Source organism: Medicago truncatula, chromosome 4, assembly GCF_003473485.1.
Source record: "Medicago truncatula cultivar Jemalong A17 chromosome 4, MtrunA17r5.0-ANR, whole genome shotgun sequence".
Classification (NCBI taxonomy): Eukaryota; Viridiplantae; Streptophyta; class Magnoliopsida; order Fabales; family Fabaceae; genus Medicago; species Medicago truncatula.
In genome coordinates, this window is record NC_053045.1 from 63,108,534 (window position 1) to 63,127,672 (window position 19,139).

The 19,139-nt window shown below is 31.9% G+C and overlaps 2 protein-coding genes across 2 annotated transcripts; both read left to right on the top strand.

Moving 5' to 3' along the window:
* Positions 1–2,599: 2,599 nt before the first annotated feature.
* LOC11436326 (NEDD8-activating enzyme E1 catalytic subunit) lies at positions 2,600–9,409 on the top strand. Its single transcript, XM_003610341.4, has 9 exons — positions 2,600–2,784; positions 2,864–3,027; positions 3,130–3,332; positions 4,205–4,437; positions 4,514–4,576; positions 4,666–4,722; positions 5,068–5,189; positions 5,273–5,390; positions 8,742–9,409. Exons 1-9 carry the CDS (start codon positions 2,668–2,670, stop codon positions 9,027–9,029), a joined length of 1,365 nt encoding a protein of 454 aa, XP_003610389.1. The 5' UTR covers positions 2,600–2,667; the 3' UTR covers positions 9,030–9,409.
* Positions 9,410–15,221: 5,812 nt separating this feature from the next.
* Positions 15,222–18,539, top strand: LOC11437881 (uncharacterized). Its single transcript, XM_039832838.1, has 3 exons — positions 15,222–15,315; positions 16,780–16,872; positions 16,965–18,539. Exons 1-3 carry the CDS (start codon positions 15,222–15,224, stop codon positions 18,536–18,538), a joined length of 1,761 nt encoding a protein of 586 aa, XP_039688772.1. The 3' UTR covers position 18,539.
* Positions 18,540–19,139: the final 600 nt, after the last annotated feature.

Below are 19,139 nucleotides of genomic sequence, written 5' to 3' on the forward strand. Positions count from 1 at the left end.
TCTCACCACAATAAGATACAATTGTTTATTGACGCAACATGATAAAGAAATTGGACAATTTTTGGGATTTCGAAGTGGTTCTTATTGTGCGAAAGGTTGTACATGGGAACTTTATCCAAACTATGCTTTGCGTATGTCTTTGAGAAATGGTTATGTAAATCAAACTTATAAGGCAATAGGAAGCCCTGATGATCATGATTATGACTTTTCATAGTTATAATCGACGTGACTTGTATTGTTATTTTATCGAGCTTTTACTTTAGTTTAGAAATATTTACAAATTTTGATTCTTTAGTTTATAGTACACATTCTAATTATTGTATTTTATGTTTCATTATTATCATTTTATTTATTTTAAACTTAGATACTTAACTCATTCTTCTTGTCAAAAAAAAAAAACTCATTATTGAGTATTATCACTATTATAACAAAAAAATCTATATTTTAAATTTATTCAATTAATTATGTATATGATTTTTATTATATACCGTATACATCATTTAATGAATGAATCTAAAATGTTAATTTTTACTTGTAATAATGACTGAAAAATGTATAAACTAAGTTTCCGACTTTATCGTAATCCACACATGTTTTTTTAAAGCATTATCATAATTTATGCGATTAACAATAAATGGCATCCACGAACAAAACCTTAAAAATAAAAAACTTGAAGAAATTCAAATTCTTAAAATTTGTATCCAAACTTAAGTGATGTACGGCGAATTCATATGCAAATTAGTTTGCTACACATTAGACTTGGGTCCAAAAGATTAAACTTGAATCATCGTGTATATGATGAATGTTACTTATGAGCGTCCTTTGAGTATGAAAGCAATACAACCATCGTCGAGCAAATTAATTGCAAGGGAAGAATCCTTAATTTTAAATCATGAAAAAATTCTTTAAAGGTCAACTTCAAATAGGGATGGCAATTGGACCCAGATCCAATGGGTACACTCAAAAAATACCTACAATGGGTAGGATAAAATCCCGCTTTTATGGGTCTGGGCACTGGTACGGGTAATACCCACAAAATTAAATGGACATGGGCACGGGTAACAGTACTATACTGCCCAGACTCGCAACCTCACATATACATATTTATATAATATCATAAATTATTTATTTATTTTTTATGTATAATTAATTAATTAATTTAGCTATTTAAACCTAAACCTAAACTTAAACCAAACAACTGCTTAATACAATAACAACTTCATCATGCCGGTGTATAATTTTTTAGGGATATTTTGGATGTTTTCTATTTGATAAAATACCACGATTCATGTTATTTTATGAGTTAATTTTAAAAAATTGGGATCGTAGTTTTATTTCATTTGTGATGTTTTTTTTTTTCATAGTTAAAGTGCGGGTATTGACACCTAGGTATCCATAAGGTATGGGGAAGGAGACTAAAGTTGTTGCCCACGAGGATACGTGCACGGGTATGAGTATTTTTTATAAATGCGGATATGGGGACGGGCACTGTTGTACCCTACCCATTGGATACCCATTGTCATCCCTAACTTCAAACACAAAGTAAGGACGAACCTTGGCTACAAAAACACAAATAAGAGAGTTTCACTTTTATATTTATTGCTATGTTTACTAAAACATGTGAGGATTATAAGTTATAACACAGCCGAAGGCTAAAGGCTTATTATTATTATTATTAGGGAAATGTTAACTTGTGTCATTGGGGTATAAGTTAAGAAAGCGAATGTAGAAAGTTTTTCTTGGAACTTGTGTATTCAATATCTTAAAAGTTGCAAAAGTTATACTTTTAATATAAAATTTATTTTTAATTTCCTTTTTAAGCTTCTTAACTTGTGCCCTAAATGCACAAGTTAACATGTCCCTTATTATTATTGTTATTATTATAGAAATGGTATGTAAAATTTCACAACATTTTGAAAAAAGTTTCGATTTATTTTTATTTTCTTGATTTAAATGTATAAAATTTCAATTTTATTCCGAGTAAGCACTTACTCACGAGCCAAATTTCGTTCCTTAATTTAATTATGAATTTCAATCTCCCATAATTATGAATTATGAATTTCTAAAACAATTTATAATTAATTCGTTTATCATTTAAAAACTCCAAAATTTCATGGTGAAATTTCTTATGATATTAAAGAGTTAATTAAATGTAACAAAAAAAAAAAGAGTTAATTAAATGAACATGACTCACAAAAAAGAAATTATTAATATAACAATCGACATACTTGTCATTAAAAAAATTAGTATATCATCTTAGTATTTGAGTGGATTAAAAACAATTGTGTATATCTTTCAAACTTTTAAAAACTGATTCGAAATTGAATTTAAATTCAAATACTTAATATCCCAAAATGGAATTTAAATTAGGATATTATTTTTGACTAAAGAGTTGTTGCAAATTATACAAATTTTATATTAAATCCATAAACTTTTGATATTCAATTCTTTCAAAAAAAAAAAAAAAAAATTTTTTTGACAAAAAAAAGAAAAACTTTTGATATTCAATTTTCTTTTATATATAAAATCAAAGTAAGTTTTTTTTGAGGGAATATATAAAATCAAAGTGAATATTTGTTTTTTTTTATCGAGCGTATAAATCAAGCAACAAAATCTTTAGTTCCTTCATGTTTGCGAGGTTTTGAAAAACCTCATACGATAGTTGCCATGGCTGATACCTCAGCGCAAATTCAACAACAACAACCAAGTCGATCAAGGGACCTCGACAAACTCCTTCTCCGACCCGGCAATCTTGTGGGTCCCAGGTTCGAACCTGGCGCAGAGGTACTCTCTTTTTCATTCTTCTTCAATTCTCTTTACTCCTAGGGTTTCATCATCAATTTTGTTGTGTGTGCTCTTGTAGTTAAGAGATGATCTTCAAGAATTCGCGAAAGTGTTGGTGGTTGGTGCTGGTGGGTTAGGTTGTGAATTGTTGAAAGATTTAGCTTTATCTGGTTTTCGTAACCTTGATGTTATTGATATGGATCGTATTGAAGTTACTAATCTCAATCGCCAATTTTTGTTTAGGTATATTATAATTATAATTAAACCCTTTTGCTTAAATTTCAATTTTTTGTTGTTTTTGTGATATGGATATTTTTTGATTTGTGTGATTTTGATTGTTTGTAGACTTGAGGATGTTGGGAAACCTAAAGCTGAGGTAGCTGCTAAGCGTGTAATGGAAAGAATTAGTGGTGTGAATATTGTGCCACATTTTTGCAGGATTGAGGATAAGGAGATTGAATTTTATAATGATTTTAGTATTATTGCACTTGGTCTTGATTCGATTGAGGCACGGAGTTACATCAATACTGTTGCTTGTAGTTTTCTAGGTTTGTGTTTTTATCCCTATAACTTATACAGTACTTGTTATTATTTGTCTTTATATGCTCCTCTGCTTTTTTTATTTTGAGGAATGGTGGTTGTGTTTCAAATACTTGAGTTGTTATGACGTATTGACTGTTTTTACATTTTATAAATAGTAATTCACACACATGCACACCATAGGAAGACACACACGAATTACAGGCTTAGATGGTTTGAATATGTAGAGAGAAGACTTTTAGATTCTGTAGTGAGGAGAGTAGATCAAAAGGATGATAGTTAGATCACTAGAGGCAGATGAAGACCTAAAAAAAACTATAAGAGAAATCATTAAGGGTGTGTTTGGATTGAGGGTTTAGGAGGGGAAGGGAGGGGGAGGGTTTACTTTTCTTTTTTAAATTACGAACTATATAACATGTTTTTCTAAAATAAATTAAGTGTGATTGAAGTATTTATATGATCGTTTATCATATTAATATGATAACTTTTTAAAATACATTTCATAGTGTCCGTAATTTAAAAATGAAAAATAAACCCTCCCCTCCCTTCCCCTCCTAAACCCTCCATCCAAACACACCCTAAGAAGAATTTAAAGATTAACGTGTTGGACCAAGATATGGTTTATGATAGAACATTATAACATAATTTGATCCATGTAGCCTACCCCACTTGGTGGGACAGGGCTTGGTTGTTATTGTTGTTGGTCTGCTCTCGGTAACTTGTCATACAAACTTTCATTCTATACAGTATATTTTGTGGATGTGTTTATCGTATCTGACTTAATTATGTTAATTTTCATGTCCACACTCTCATAAGGTTTGCTGCAGTGCAGGGTGCTTAAGCTAATTTTAGTTTCTTTTATTTTGACTGATAAATATAGAGTATGATTCTGATGACAATCCACGAGAAGAGACAATCAAACCTATGGTGGATGGCGGGACTGAAGGTTTCAAGGGCCATGCCAGGGTTATTATGCCAGGGATCACACCGTGCTTTGAGTGTACCATATGGCTTTTTCCACCTCAAGTGAAGTTTCCTTTATGTACCCTGGCAGAAACCCCTAGAACCGCTGCCCACTGTATTGAATATGCTCACTTGATTAAATGGGATGAGGTATATATATATCATCGTTCATCTTTTCTATTATTTTGTAATGATCCATTCCTTTTAAACGAAGTTTGATTTATAGGTTCATCGTGGAGTGCCTTTTGACCCTGATAACCCCGAGAATATGAAATGGGTTTATGATGAGGTAATTTCTATTTCTTATTGAGCATTACTCTTCAGTATAGGTTTTAAGCCCATCAATCAGTTACAACTTTCACTATTTATGTTTTATAGGCTGTCAAGAGGGCCGAGCTTTTTGGCATTCCTGGAGTTACTTATTCTTTTACCCAGGTATTTGGGATGCTAGTTCTCCCTGGAAAATTTTCTTTCTTTTTGTTTGTTTGATGTATGTTGTTGTGTACAAGTGTGAGTTATCCCACATCAGATAAAATAGTAAAGGTAAGAGGACCCATAAACCCATTGCCTTAAGGTTTTGGGTAAGAGTGTGGTGTCTCTCTCACTATGTGGTTGTTCTAGCCTCGATGTGGACAGTCCCCCGAGCTCCCCCAGTGACCCAACAGTAATGACGAATTCATAAAATTTGGCCGATGGTTGTGCTACTTGTTGTTTTCCCTTGATAATCAATTGCATAATTTGCATTTTCCTCGTTCGCTAAGCAATTAATTGTTTTAATAGGGTGTTGTGAAGAACATCATACCGGCTATAGCTTCAACAAATGCAATTATATCAGCTGCATGTGCGCTGGAAACATTGAAGATTGCAACAGAGTGCAGCAAAACTTTGTCAAACTATTTGACGTTTGTTCTTTATCTTTTTTATTACTTTTTTACTTGGCTATTGCTCTATATACATATTATTAATTTGTTCACACCTCATGTAGGTATAATGGTTCAGAAGGCCTCCACACTAAAGTCACAGAATTTGAGAGGGACAAAGACTGCCTTGTGTGTGGTCCTGGTATACGTATTGAACTGGACCCTTCAATCACATTGCAAAAGGTAAATTTTCAATCAGTGCTCAAGTTTTTTTTTTTTAAATTTGGAATGTATCAGATGTCAATTCCTTGTTTTCAGGAGGTTCAAATGTTCCTGGTATAAAATATTGAAATCATATTTTAAATTGTTTGGTTGCTAGCTAGCTAGCTATTTATTTATAACTTAAAGCCTTGACCTTAAAAGTGACCGTGAATGCCTATTTACATTTGGCAATTTTCAGCTCTTGCTTGTCTTTATTTCATACTGTTGTCTGCAGCTGTTGTATTGCATTTAAAAATGGTTTTTAAACTTAACATCTTCGGCCTTTTGTCCTTGGGTAGACTACAAAAACACTATTTCGGCAGACGTAGAGCTTCTTTGTGTCAAATCTTGAAAGTTTCATTGAGTTTATTCTCAACCCCTTTCCTTTTCCTTATTTTTCTAATGGTTGTACAAGGAATGAATAGAATGCTGAACAGGTAGTTGTTGGGACGTAAGTTCAGGAAGTTAGAGTCAGATAGGATGTGCTTAGATAGGTAGCGTTAGGCTGTGTTGTAGGTAAATAATAGGAAAAGTACGAGTATGGTTACAATATCTTTTATCAACGTAAAATATATTTTTTGCCAATTTTTATGGCTATAGCTGTGTAATTATCCCCAATATATACCCTTCAGTAACAGTAAACAAATGGTTGTGTGCACTCCTTGTATTCCTTAGACTTGAGCTTGGCCCATTACAAGGTGTTTGAAAGAGTTTATCTAGACTTACCTTATGACATAATCAGCAAACACTGATATAAGTGCTTGGAATAGATTATGAAAATAGTTTATGATATGCTCGTAAGCTGTCTTTATTCTTTTAACTTATTTTCATAAGCTCCCTATAATAGCTCATAGAAATAATTTATTCATGGCATATGCAGAAAATGTTTTACCTAACTGATTAACTGACTTAATAATTCCAAGTTCCAACTATTTAACACCTCTGTTATCCTAATGATAGAAACCAACTGATATAGAAGAATAAAATAGGGAAAATCCCTTTGATTACTGAATAATATTGCAGAACTTCGAGGGTCTGCACCTCCCTATTGCTAAAATGGCCCCTTCCCAGTCAATCTTCCCATCTCTCCCCTATTTATTCTTAAAACTTAACCTCCCACTACTGACTTAATTAATTATTAATCATAATATAATAATAAACCATAACTGCATAATTAACTACTATAATTATAATAAAACTGACACAATTCTAATAAGATATCTAACAATACTCCCCCCCTAAAGATTCACCTTATCCTCAAGGTGAAGGATATCATAAGTGTCCACCTGGGTCCCATAACTGAAGTATAATGACAGAGCGATGTGTGAATCATGCAAACTTATGCCCTGATCATATACTCTGTTTGTAGTGATATTTTTGAGAAAAAAATACTGGATGATTGATGTTGTGGTGCCCATAGTAGTCCCCCTTATCTCTGACCCCATACTCATTTCTTTATTGCAATTAAGTTTGCACAAATCCGTTTTGCTCTCCTGTTCCATTTCCATAATCATGACATGCATATGGGCATTTTCTACATATCTCTCTATTTTCCCCATTTCTTCATCCTTCCAAACCTTTCTCTTCTCCTATCGCGGTGGGATTTGGATTGCCCTGGTCAATATCTTGTGGTTGAATATTGAATGAACCTTGAGTCGTCAACCGCTCCAATTCAGTTTCAGGTTCCTCTTCTTTATCAGACATAGGCATGATATCCCGATATTCCGGTTTTAAACGCCAAATAAATGCAAGTGAGAACATATGCCAACTAACCTGTTGATGGCGTCGATTCCACCAGTGTGACCATTGGCGAGCACGACCTCTGAATAACATCAGCGCATCTGTCAGTTTCTCCTCATCTGGTGTATCTCTCTTTTTGAATGTTCCTCAATGCATAGCAGCCACCAGTATGCATCTTCTTTGCCATCAAACACTCGAAACTCCATTTCTTCCATAACGGTACAACGGTTCCAAGATCGATGCTCTGATACCAGTTGATAGAAACCAACTGATATAGAAGAATAAAATAGGGAAAATCCCTTTGATTACTGAATAATATTGCAGAACTTCGAGGGTCTGCACCTCCCTATTGCCAAAATGGCCCCTTCCCAGTCAAATCCTCAGATGCCCCTCAATCTTCCCATCTCTCCCCTATTTATTCTTAAAACTTAACCTCCCACTACTGACTTAATTAATTATTAATCATAATATAATAATAAACCATAACTGCATAATTAACTACTATAATTATAATAAAACTGACACAATTCTAATAAGATATCTAACACCTAACAAGTGGTTGGAAGTCGAATCTTGGCTACAACAAACTGAAAATGACCAAATTCAAGATGGAAGAGACCGAGAGGGGTTTGAGAGAGGGGTGGGTGATGTTTTGGAAGGAATGGGGAATCAAACCAATGCTTCGGGTTAAGCCACAGAGAAGGAGAATATCTATAGGGAATGGAAAACCAGACCCATGACATACATAGAGAAAGACAATATCTTTGGGAATATAACGGAACTAGGCCCGTGCCTTTGGCGGTTGCACATACAGGAGGCGGTACAAATGAGGAATACTGGGTTGTGGTGTGCATTAAATCTGGTTCACATGAACCATAACTGAAAATTCAGTGAACTAATTTAAAAAACTCAAACCATTATTTACAGAAACCAACCCAGTCCACTTGCAAACTCTCTTCTTCAAGAACCCCCTTACATTAGAAATACCATTCCATCATACTTACCCAGCCATATGCATCCTCTCCAAAATTGGCAAGGGTGAGTTTCCAACACTTTTCTCAAGTTGGGGACTACCGTTCTTTCATTTTTTTACTTCCTTTTCCCCAAAGCTCTCCTCTCCTCTCCCCAGCTCCCCTCATAAACTCCCATACATAGCTTAAGTGACTCGATTCATTAATTAGTAGTTACAGTGTGTACAAAATAATAGGATGGAAAAAGAGGGAAGTAACAATTTCATTTGATAGTGTTGGGATCTTTTGGGTTTTTAGAGGCGTAGACCCTCAAAATTCTGCATGTTTCCGTCCTCATAATCTTTGGAGCATCGCTCCTGTTAGGAACTTTAGTCAAAAGGGTCCATGCTTATTTCATTGAACATGCATTTCACTGTGAAAGGTTGCCACCTATGTAATATTTTGCATCTTGACTCTAAATCGGTGAAATTGTTACTGTGCATGTTGCTGTGTGTATGAAATTTATTTATTTATATATTTTTCAACAGGTCCCTTGCTGCTTTTAAGCAGCTCATTTCATTGGTTCATTATATCATATTCCTTTCTGATGCATGTTTTTTAATCAATTATCAAACTTGTGCAGTTCATGGATCTTCTGGAAGAACATCCTAAGTTGCGATTGTCGAAAGCTAGTGTTACACATCGAGGAAAGAATCTGTATATGCAAGCTCCCCCTGTATTGGAGGAAATGACTCGATCAAACCTGACTCTATCTCTTTTTAACCTCATGGGTAAATTGCCCAAGGACATTGTGCATGTGAATGGGATGACAAGCAAGAATGACCAAAAAACCTCATGTTTGAGAAAATTACGCGTTGTTTTCAAGGGAATTGATGGGGTTACAGATATGGATACTGCTGGAGGAGCATAACTTAGGAAAATGTTCTGGCTTTATAAGCACAGGTTAATGTTAGATATCACAGCTTGTTTCCAATATTAGTGAGGTAAGATTAACAATTTCTACTATGTAAACGTCAGTAACATCGGATGCTGCAAATTTGGTTGTCCCACAGGGTGATGATTTTTGATAATTCCATTTTGTAATGTGCACCTAGATTGATGGAAGCACATTAGACCATGGATTGCTGAAATATTTCTCACTACACGTGTTTCATTTCGCTATATCAATTATTATTATTTTTTTGAAGGAGGGTTATTATCAATTTAATTTGTGCTAGAGAAATTAGGATATTTGTAGAGATTTGTAAACAATGAATGATTATGCATAAATCATATAGACATATGAACCAATCTATATCTATATTTTTTTTTTTTTTGGTACACCAATCTATATCTATATTATATACAATTGAGAATGATTTACAATGACCAAAATTAAATGCTTCTCTTCTCTTGGTCATCCACCTATTTTGCCACGTGGCACTCAATCAAAAAACTTATTTCAATTAAAGCTACATCACACATTTTCATTAGACCTTAAAGCATCAATGCTTCATTCTAATTTTAACAAAACTAATTATAAAAGACATTAAGTATTAAATGGTATATAACTTTTTTTTTATTTTTATTCTTTATTTGAACAATCAAAACTAAATATTTGAACTAATTATGTTTCTTTGCTGGTGATAATTTTACTGTTCTAACTATATAAATAAGTGTTCAATTTAATTTAAAAAATATGACCATTGCGTGAAAAAATGAAAAGTATCAAAAACATATTTTTTATTTCTTAAGTTCTGTCAAAAAAAAAAAAAGATGATTTCTTAAAGAAATTATAAATGAGTTTTTTCATCCTAACTAAAATATACAAATTTAATATTATGTAACACATAAATATCTAAATATGAAGCTTGTCCTAAGAACAAAATATAATTTTCTATAGCTCACACCGGAAAATATTTAAGTTTGTAAAAAAAAACAGCAAAATATTTATAAAAGAAAATGCAGTCAACAAAAAATTAAATGATAGTACTTGATTTGAATTACCAATTAATATTCCTTAAAACCAATAATTAAAACCAATTAATTTGTTAGATTTTCAGAATGTCAAATTCTATAAATCACAAACTGAAATTTGTGTTGTATATAGACGGAATGGTATAGTGCATACATCACATATTATTAATAGTTTTAAATGTCTTGAATTAGTTCTCAATTTTGAACCAGTTTTGGGCACTAAAGTCTGGTATTTTCAGCCTATAAATAGAGGCAACTCAAATGTGAAAAAAGTACATAATTTTTCCTCAGCTCCGTAGAAAAAACTAACATTAGTATTTTGAGTACTATCACCAGCTATCGTGTTGTTTTTATATTCTTTATTATATTTACTTATTTTGTTGATTATTTTATTTCGATATGTTTTTTTTTTTTTAATTTGGCAACCAAGACTTTCTTGAATTTATTCATCTGAATTTTGTTTTTCAAACATAAAACACGTTTTCTAATAAATGGATTGCGTCTGATATAAAGGAAAACTTAAAAAAATGGCAAATTAAAGGAAAACTTAATACCTTAATTTCATATACTATGTATACTTTTGTGTCTCATATATTTCTTTTGTAAATGCTTCTCCATTACTTTTGATTCAATACTGTCATGATTTTCAGCATCACATTCACGGGCTTTGCTTAGGATTACTTTTTTGTTTTTTAAAAAATACTTGTGATTACTTTTTGATAGCGAGGATTGTTTGAATATAATTGTGCATATACTGTAGGAAGTATACCTTTGAGTATTCCTTCTCGGAATATTCCTCCTTCAGTGTATATACTACTCCTTTTATACATCGTACAATTGGTATGGTATATTTCAATGAATAACTATCATTATCCAACTCTTCTCCTTGCGCCCAATATGAAATTGCCCAATTCATTATCTAGCATTAAAAACACTTGCTAATAATTTAAAAATTTGAGTATTCTAATTTTTGAAAGATGGGTTATCCATCATTTTTCTAAATTTAAGCATTTAAAAATTTTAGTTTTCTAATTTAAGCACTTTTCAATTTTTTTTAAGGTTGATAATAATTAATATATTTTGTTTTTATTTTTAATCTTTTGTTTTAACGGTTTTTTTCATTTAAACATATTCCAATTCTAGAATAGAATATTAAAGATCATTGTAAAGTCATTAGTCCAAATCTGACATCTTTCATTTAAGATTTGTCTTAATATTTTAGGTTTTGATATTTTTTCTTCTTTTTTATTTCAAGTAATTTTTTGTTTTATTTTTGTGTTTTTGGTTTGAAACAAGATAAATTATAATACATTATTTATTTTATGAACTCAAGTATAAGATCTTACTAAATAGAACAATATTTGTGTCGAAAAAAATATAGAATGATTATAAAGTGGTTAGTGGATTTCATCAAAAGACAAATGGGTCGAAAGAATCTTTTATAATACATTATTTATTTTATCAACTCAAGTATAAGATCTTACTAAATGAACAATATTTGTGTCAAAAAAATATATAGAATGATTATAAAGTGGTTTGTGGATCCCACAAAAAGACAAATGGGTCGAAAGAGCATAATTTTGATTTTTAAGTTGAATAATTTTCGATCAAGATTTACTTTTTGGTTGAACTCCAGATTTCAAGGACCCCTACTCCGTATACATTGATGGGTTTACAGAAAAATAACTTTAAACCCAAATTTTTTTTGGTGTAAATAGATAATCTTCTATAATCAATGTAATTTATCATTTCATTAAAGGTGCATCCTATTTCAATGCATATAGGATTCGGTATTGCTAATTAGTGCTGATGATTACTTTTGATTGGTAACTTAAATTCCATTTAATTGGCGTATTATTGCTAATTGGTTTTGAATTTTCTTTGCACTCTAAGAGGGTAATCACATCCTATAAATATATAAGAAACAAATGTGAGAAGACATTTGGTAAACTCCTCTTAATAAAAAAAATAAAATGGATGTCTTTGTCTTTTAATTACTATCCCTACGTGTTTTTTTCTATTTATTTTTCCAAATTTATTGATTTGCAACATGAACGCTAACTCAAATGTCGTAGTGTCATGATTTCTAAAATCATAGACTCTACTTGGGATTATTTTGTTATGCCGAGGATTGTTTGAATGTATCTTGTGACTAAAATATTAAAATTTCATGAGTCACACTCATTTGAAATGGTCTTATTCGATGTTTGAGGTTATCATTAATTTGTTGTTTTTAGTGTTCTTTTACTAAATTCAAAGTGTTTCTTGATAAATCTAATTTTCGATTTTGATTTTTGATGCCTAGCGAAACCAAATTCAAGCGAAAAAGAGGCTCACATACATGTTTATAAAACAATTGAGAGAATGTGTTGTTAAGAACACGTGAGAATGTCATGCTATTACTTAGAGACAACTTCAAGATAGACAAAGTGCATCACATTAAATTTACAAGGGTTGACAATAATGATTTACCATGAAATTTGTATAATTTCACTCCACGGGTTGGTATCTTCCAAGATGAAGATGATTTTGACATAGATTTGTTGGTTGGTGAATTTGTTTATATATTAAAAAAATTAAACAACTTCATCGTAATAATATAAAATATCACACTACAATAATATTGTTTATTCTACTCAGGCGTTATTGGTTTACTAACTGCTATTGAAAAAAAAAGAGAAAATATGTTAGAAATAACTTCAAAGAAAAAATTGTTGTCGTATAGTTAGACAATAATAGGTGAACATTTTTCGTTATTGAAATAGTCCATCAACATAATCAATTTATGGGTGGCTTCCAGCAAAACCCATATATATATATATATAACATGTTTTTTTTCTTCAGTTCAATTGATTTGGGTTACAAGTAGGTGTTTTTCTAATAGATTTCTTTTCTAATATTTTATTAAAAAATAGCATAGCGCACTTGGTATGGTGATAACCTATCCACAAGATCGTGTGTTCAACTCCCATTGTCAATGTAATGATCTCTTTGATGGATGGTATGAAAGTATCTCTACTAACGTTCACTGAGCCTTGAGCCCTACCCTGATAAACCTTTGAAGCACAAAACGATAAAATAATTTAAGTGATTGAAAACAATGGAATAAAAAAATCACTTCAAAGATATGTATATTCCCTTAATCTACATATATTTTACTTATTATTTTTAACAAATATTATCACCATAAATTAAAAAATATAAAAAAAAAATCAGCACAAATTTTCCCGTGCAGGGCACGTGTTTGAAACTAGTAACGAGTTATGCAATAAACCAGGAACGTTCAAACGCATGATTATGGAATTCTGCCCAAAAACGATGACATGCATCTTTACAAAAGAGTGGCTTCATCACTATCAATCAAAGAATTTGATTTGGTTACAAATAAAGAACCCTTTATTCTTGCTCATTTCAATGTTTAAGATAAACTTTTTTTCCTCTCAAACCATTGATCCATCATCACTCGTCGATAGGAGTTTTCAAACTTCTAGGATGATAATTTATTCTTGGAGACTTGTTGAATCAAGGGTGTTCTCATACTCACATGTTATACCTTGAGTGGAGGCGGAGATACTTAAACCATATGATAACCACGGTTCCTCCACCTCCAAGATAGGAGGAGTATGATCCCCTAGAGTCTAGGCCAATACACCAACAGGTACCTGCCTGAACAATGAATTTAGCATTTGAAATGCTCCTCCACATATAAAACTTGGATTCTGACCAAGTGAAGCCATCAGAAATATCTTGCTTTAAATTATCAGGTCTGAATTTCTCTGGAATTTCCGTACTTATTTAGCAAACTATGTGTTTGGTTCTGAATGTATGGTTGTAATTAGCATTCATCATTTAGTATTAGTACGACATTGCTGGGGGCTGCGTGCATGTGTATCACATCACATTAAATTAATTTCAACACAAAAAGGAATGAATGTTTTAATATAAAATAATTTCAAGACCATTAAGAGCATTGAGTCTTGTAAAAAAAAAAGAGCAGAATTGAGTTTGGCGGGATAATTCCATGATTACGCGAATTAATAAATATTAATGATGGTGATGATGATACACGGTAACACGGAATAAACATTTTTGAAAAAGCTCAAATCAATATTTTTTAATTAAGTTCAGTTAATTGTAGATTGATTATGTGATTATATGAGATGAAAGTTGATGTGATTAACATCATTATTATGTTTTATAAGGCTTAAAAACATTAAGTTTAGTTAATTGTGTAAACAAATATTTAGTTTATTGAATAGTTATATATAACTTTTTTAATGGGTCCTGCTAACCGGTGTTCCGGAGCACTGGTTAAGTATACCATAAAAAGGAATTATACCATAAAACGAAATTGTTTTTGACTTTATTATAAATTAATTACACAATTTCAATACATTAACTGCTATATAATTTCCTTTTTCATATCCTTAACCAGTGCCCCAGAAACATCGGTTAACATTTCTCTTTTTTAATTGATGATTCATTTTATGAACCATTTAAGTTGGCTTGGTCTCTTTTGGTGCAGTGTGGCTTAGTTTTCCTAATATCTTCCATTACATTATTCTTTTTATGAAAATTACTAATTTATATTGTCCATTCTCCCATGTTTTTTTTTCTCACTATTAATTAATACATTTCTTCCCATGATTTACCTTTCTCCGTGATTCAACCTTAATTAATCAATATACAAGAAAAAACTAAAACACAATTCAATTAAAGAATAGGAGAAACAGATTATGAATCACCATATACCAAAAGTGGGAAATGGGTTGGATTTATATATGTTTGGTCAGTCCGCATGCCTCTACGCATGAGCCGGATTAGTCGCCCATCATTGGTGGGTCGGAAACCGGCGTGAAAGAAAAAAAAAGTGGGAAATGGGAATTGAGCTAAAATACCTTTTCAAAAATATATATGGTAATTCAATTAAAAATATTCAACAAAAACCACTTTATATATAGTATATATTTAATTTTTTTTTGGAGAGAATTTAATACATTTATATATTTATAGGGAAGATGTGAGTATTTGTGCAGTATCAAATTTGTGTGTATTTCTTTTTCTAAATTCAATAAGCAAAAGTGTTAGTATCTTTCAAGGGTGAAATGAAATAGAGTTTGATTTGAGGAAGAAAGGGATTATACAAATGGTTGTGAATGGGGGGATCCTTTTTGTTTGTGTTGTGCTTCTCATGGCAATCGAGGTTCCTAGAGCAGCTGCACAAATGGGTCAAATTCCAGGTACTTTTCTTCTATGTCATTGTTACTTTACTTTTCTTAGTTCTTCATTTTTTTTTGCATTGTTCTTTTTTGTTAACATTAGAACAAACATGTGTGTAGATGATTCATTGACACTAAATCTTAACCATTAGATCTAATTAATTCATCGACCAACAATATTCTATCTTTTTAAACATGAAAACATATAGAAGAGAAGCACGACACCAATGAAATCACAAAACATTATTACAGTAACGTGCGTTTGTTAGGAATAAAAAAAGACGATTTTGACATTTTATAATTTATAAATTGTATAAAAAATTAGATTCTATTTTGTGTTTGTTTATTACAATAAAAGTGTTTTCTTTTTTCAATTGATTTTTACAAAAGTGATAATTTTATCATAATAGTGATTTATAGTTTGTTTATTATTGAAAAAAAAAGTAGAATAATTTTAGATATGCAACCATTAGACCTGAATAATGATTTTGTTTGTTTGAATGAAACTATATAAAAGTGATATTTTTATTATAAAATTACTTCAAACTTTTGACGGTAATTTCATTTAAAGTTTTTTCCTTATTATTTTCTTGTCTCCAAAAGTTGTACAAATAAATAGAAATCTTTAAATGTGATTATTATTATTTTCTTCTAAAAAAGAGTAACCATAGTTTTTTTTTTTTTTTGAAGAAGCTAAAATAGAATATATTACTGAACGCCTGAATATTTCAGCACAAGAAGTGCTAAAAAAGAGTAACCATAGTTTTTTGATATTCCAAGTTTCAATTGTAGTCCATGTCTGATTTGAGATATACTATATCCCACCTAATGAGGAAATTCCCCTAACGAGGCTGAGTGTTTTTATTTACTTTAATCATCTAGTTGCACCCAAGTGGAAAAAAAAAAAAAAAACCCAACTCAGATCCAAGCCGTGGGACAATTTTTCAGTTGAAATCCAATTACGGCACTGTATTTTCTAAATATAGTAATCAAACTATTTAGAATTTCTCAAAAAAATTAAAAAAAGCAATTTAAAAGTTGTTGATAGTTTTGTGAAAAAAACTTCCCCGGCAATGTTGTGTGACCGACCGTTTGCCAAGCATTTTTCATAGAGATAAACCCGCAATTCTCTCTCTCTCAGTAGGGACTGAGAAATTTTGAATGCCATTTAAAAATAGTCATTTCAATATAATATTTGAATTTATAAAATTACAAATGCTTCTTATGATTACTTACGGACCCGTCCGAAAATGCTACATGATATTGTTGCAAGTTATTATTATTGAGAACAATTTAAGTCGTAACATTAAAAATAGATAAGATTTGCCACACGTTTCTAGAGAAAAATACTCTCCGTTTTACGAATCGATTTTGTTAAGAAGAGTTATCTCTAATATGAATACTTCAATTTGTAAAATGACCTTATTATCTTGGCATTAACACATTGTGTAATTGTCTTACCACATGTTCTTGTTTATTATGCAGAGCGTAAGAATATCTTCAAGAAAATGCGAACTCACTCCCGCCCCATTGATACCGTATTCAAGCTTCCAACTGCAACTACTTCTTGGCCAAAAGGTATCCATCATTTGATTTCCATTTTTCTCTCCTTTTATGATATATTATAGAGAATACTCTGATTATAACATCCGTTGAATTGCAACATACAGGTAATGGTTTCGCGAGAGGAGTCCTCGATCTAGGTGGGCTGCAAGTGTCTGCAGCATCAACGTTTAACAAAATTTGGGGCGCCATTGATGGTGGACCGGATGATAAAGGAGCCTCAGTGTTCGAACCAACAGGAATACCTCAAGGATTCTCTATGTTAGGCAGCTACAGCCAACCCAACAACAAACCTCTTTTTGGGTATGTTCTTGTAGCAAAAGATGTTTCTTCAAGCACCACAAAAAGCACATTAAAGCCACCAATTGATTACACATTTGTATTGAAAGCTAAATCCTATTCAGCTACTCAAGTCTTGCCTTTGTATATTTGGCTACCAGTAGCACCTAATGGCTACCGTGCTTTAGGCCATGTTGTCACCAAAACACGAGACAAACCTCCCCTTGACAAAATCATGTGTGTTAGATCAGACCTCACAGAGAAATGCGAAACTTCTTCGTTGATTTGGGAATCCGAAGACTTCAATTTCTATGACGTTAGACCAATAAGTAGAGGAACTCAAGCTCGAGGCATTCATGTAGGCACTTTTGTTGCACAAAATGGTAGACTTACTAACCCTCCATCTATTTCATGTTTGAAAAACCTTAATTCCATTTCAAAGATCATGCCTAATCTACAACAAATTAAAGCAATACTCAAAGTTTACTCTCCATTTGTATACCTACATCCTGATGAAAAATACTTACCTTCATCAGTCAATTGGTTTTTCTCCAATGGAGCATTACTATACAAGAAAGGTCATGAGTCAAATCCTAGACCAATAGCACAAAATGGTACTAACCTTCCTCAGGGTCCTAATCCTAAACATGACCGCGCCTATTGGATAGACCTACCAGCTGATCATGCAAATAAAGATAGGGTAAAGCAAGGTAATTTACAAAGTGCGGAATCTTATGTACATGTGAAGCCAATGTTTGGAGGAACCTTCACTGATTTTGCAATGTGGACTTTTTACCCTTTCAATGGACCTGGAAGGTTAAAAATAGGGTTTATAAATATTAAATTAGAGAGAATAGGTGAACATGTTGGTGACTGGGAGCATGTGACATTAAGGGTAAGTAATTTGGATGGTAAATTATGGAAAGTCTATTTCTCACATCATAAGACAGGTTCATGGGTTGATTCCTCTCAACTTGAATTCCAAAATGATACTAGCAATATTGATTTTCCAACAAAAAGACCTGTTGTTCATGCTTCATTGCATGGCCATTCAACATATCCACATGCTGGCCTTGTTCTACTAGGGAAAAAAGGAATAGGTGCAAGAGATGATACTGATAAAAGTAGCAAAGTTATGGATATGGGGAAATATGTATTGGTTTCTGCAGAGTATTTGGGTTCTAAAGTTAAAGAGCCAGCATGGTTGAATTTTTATAGGACATGGGGCCCACATGTTGACTATAAATTAGAGGATGAATTGAATAAATTGAAGAAGTTGTTTCTAGGGAAGCTAAAACATGTTTTTGAAAAAGTTATTAGGGGTTTACCAAAAGAAATGCTGCAAGAGGAAGGACCAACAGGTCCAAAGGAAAAGAAAAATTGGAATGGTGATGAACTTTGAATTATGTAGACATTTCTTTAGTTATATTCATCTGTTTTTTTTTTTTTTTTTTTGACCAATTTATATTAATCTGTCAAACTTCAAAGTTGTTTGAGAATAATGTTAATTGGTGAAATTGTAAAACTTTGTGAAGCAATGAATAATATTGAGGACAAAATTGTACGATAGAGTAAACATCAATCCAAATAACATTATGTAGAATCAGAATCCAATTAGAAAGCTCTACAAAATTTATGGTACATAAATGAAACTGAAGAACACATCAGCAAGCGACGACATAGTAGACTTGACCACACTCGTAATAGCGCAGAAAATCGTAGCTATGCAGAAATGCATAAACCAGATACACTTATAAACCAACCTATAACGCGAATTATGCAGTAAATCATGAACATTTAAACGCAACAATGCAGAATCGTATATATGGGAAAATTCACGTAGCAGCACAAAACACAATTGTAGAAAAAGCGGAAATGAAAATAGACAAAAATAAAAAGCAGCTAAACACTTAACAAAGAAATTAAAAACAAGATTGAGAGAAGAGAAGAATTGATCATGGAATTCTGCCCAAAACTGACGACATGCATCTTTAGAAAAGAAT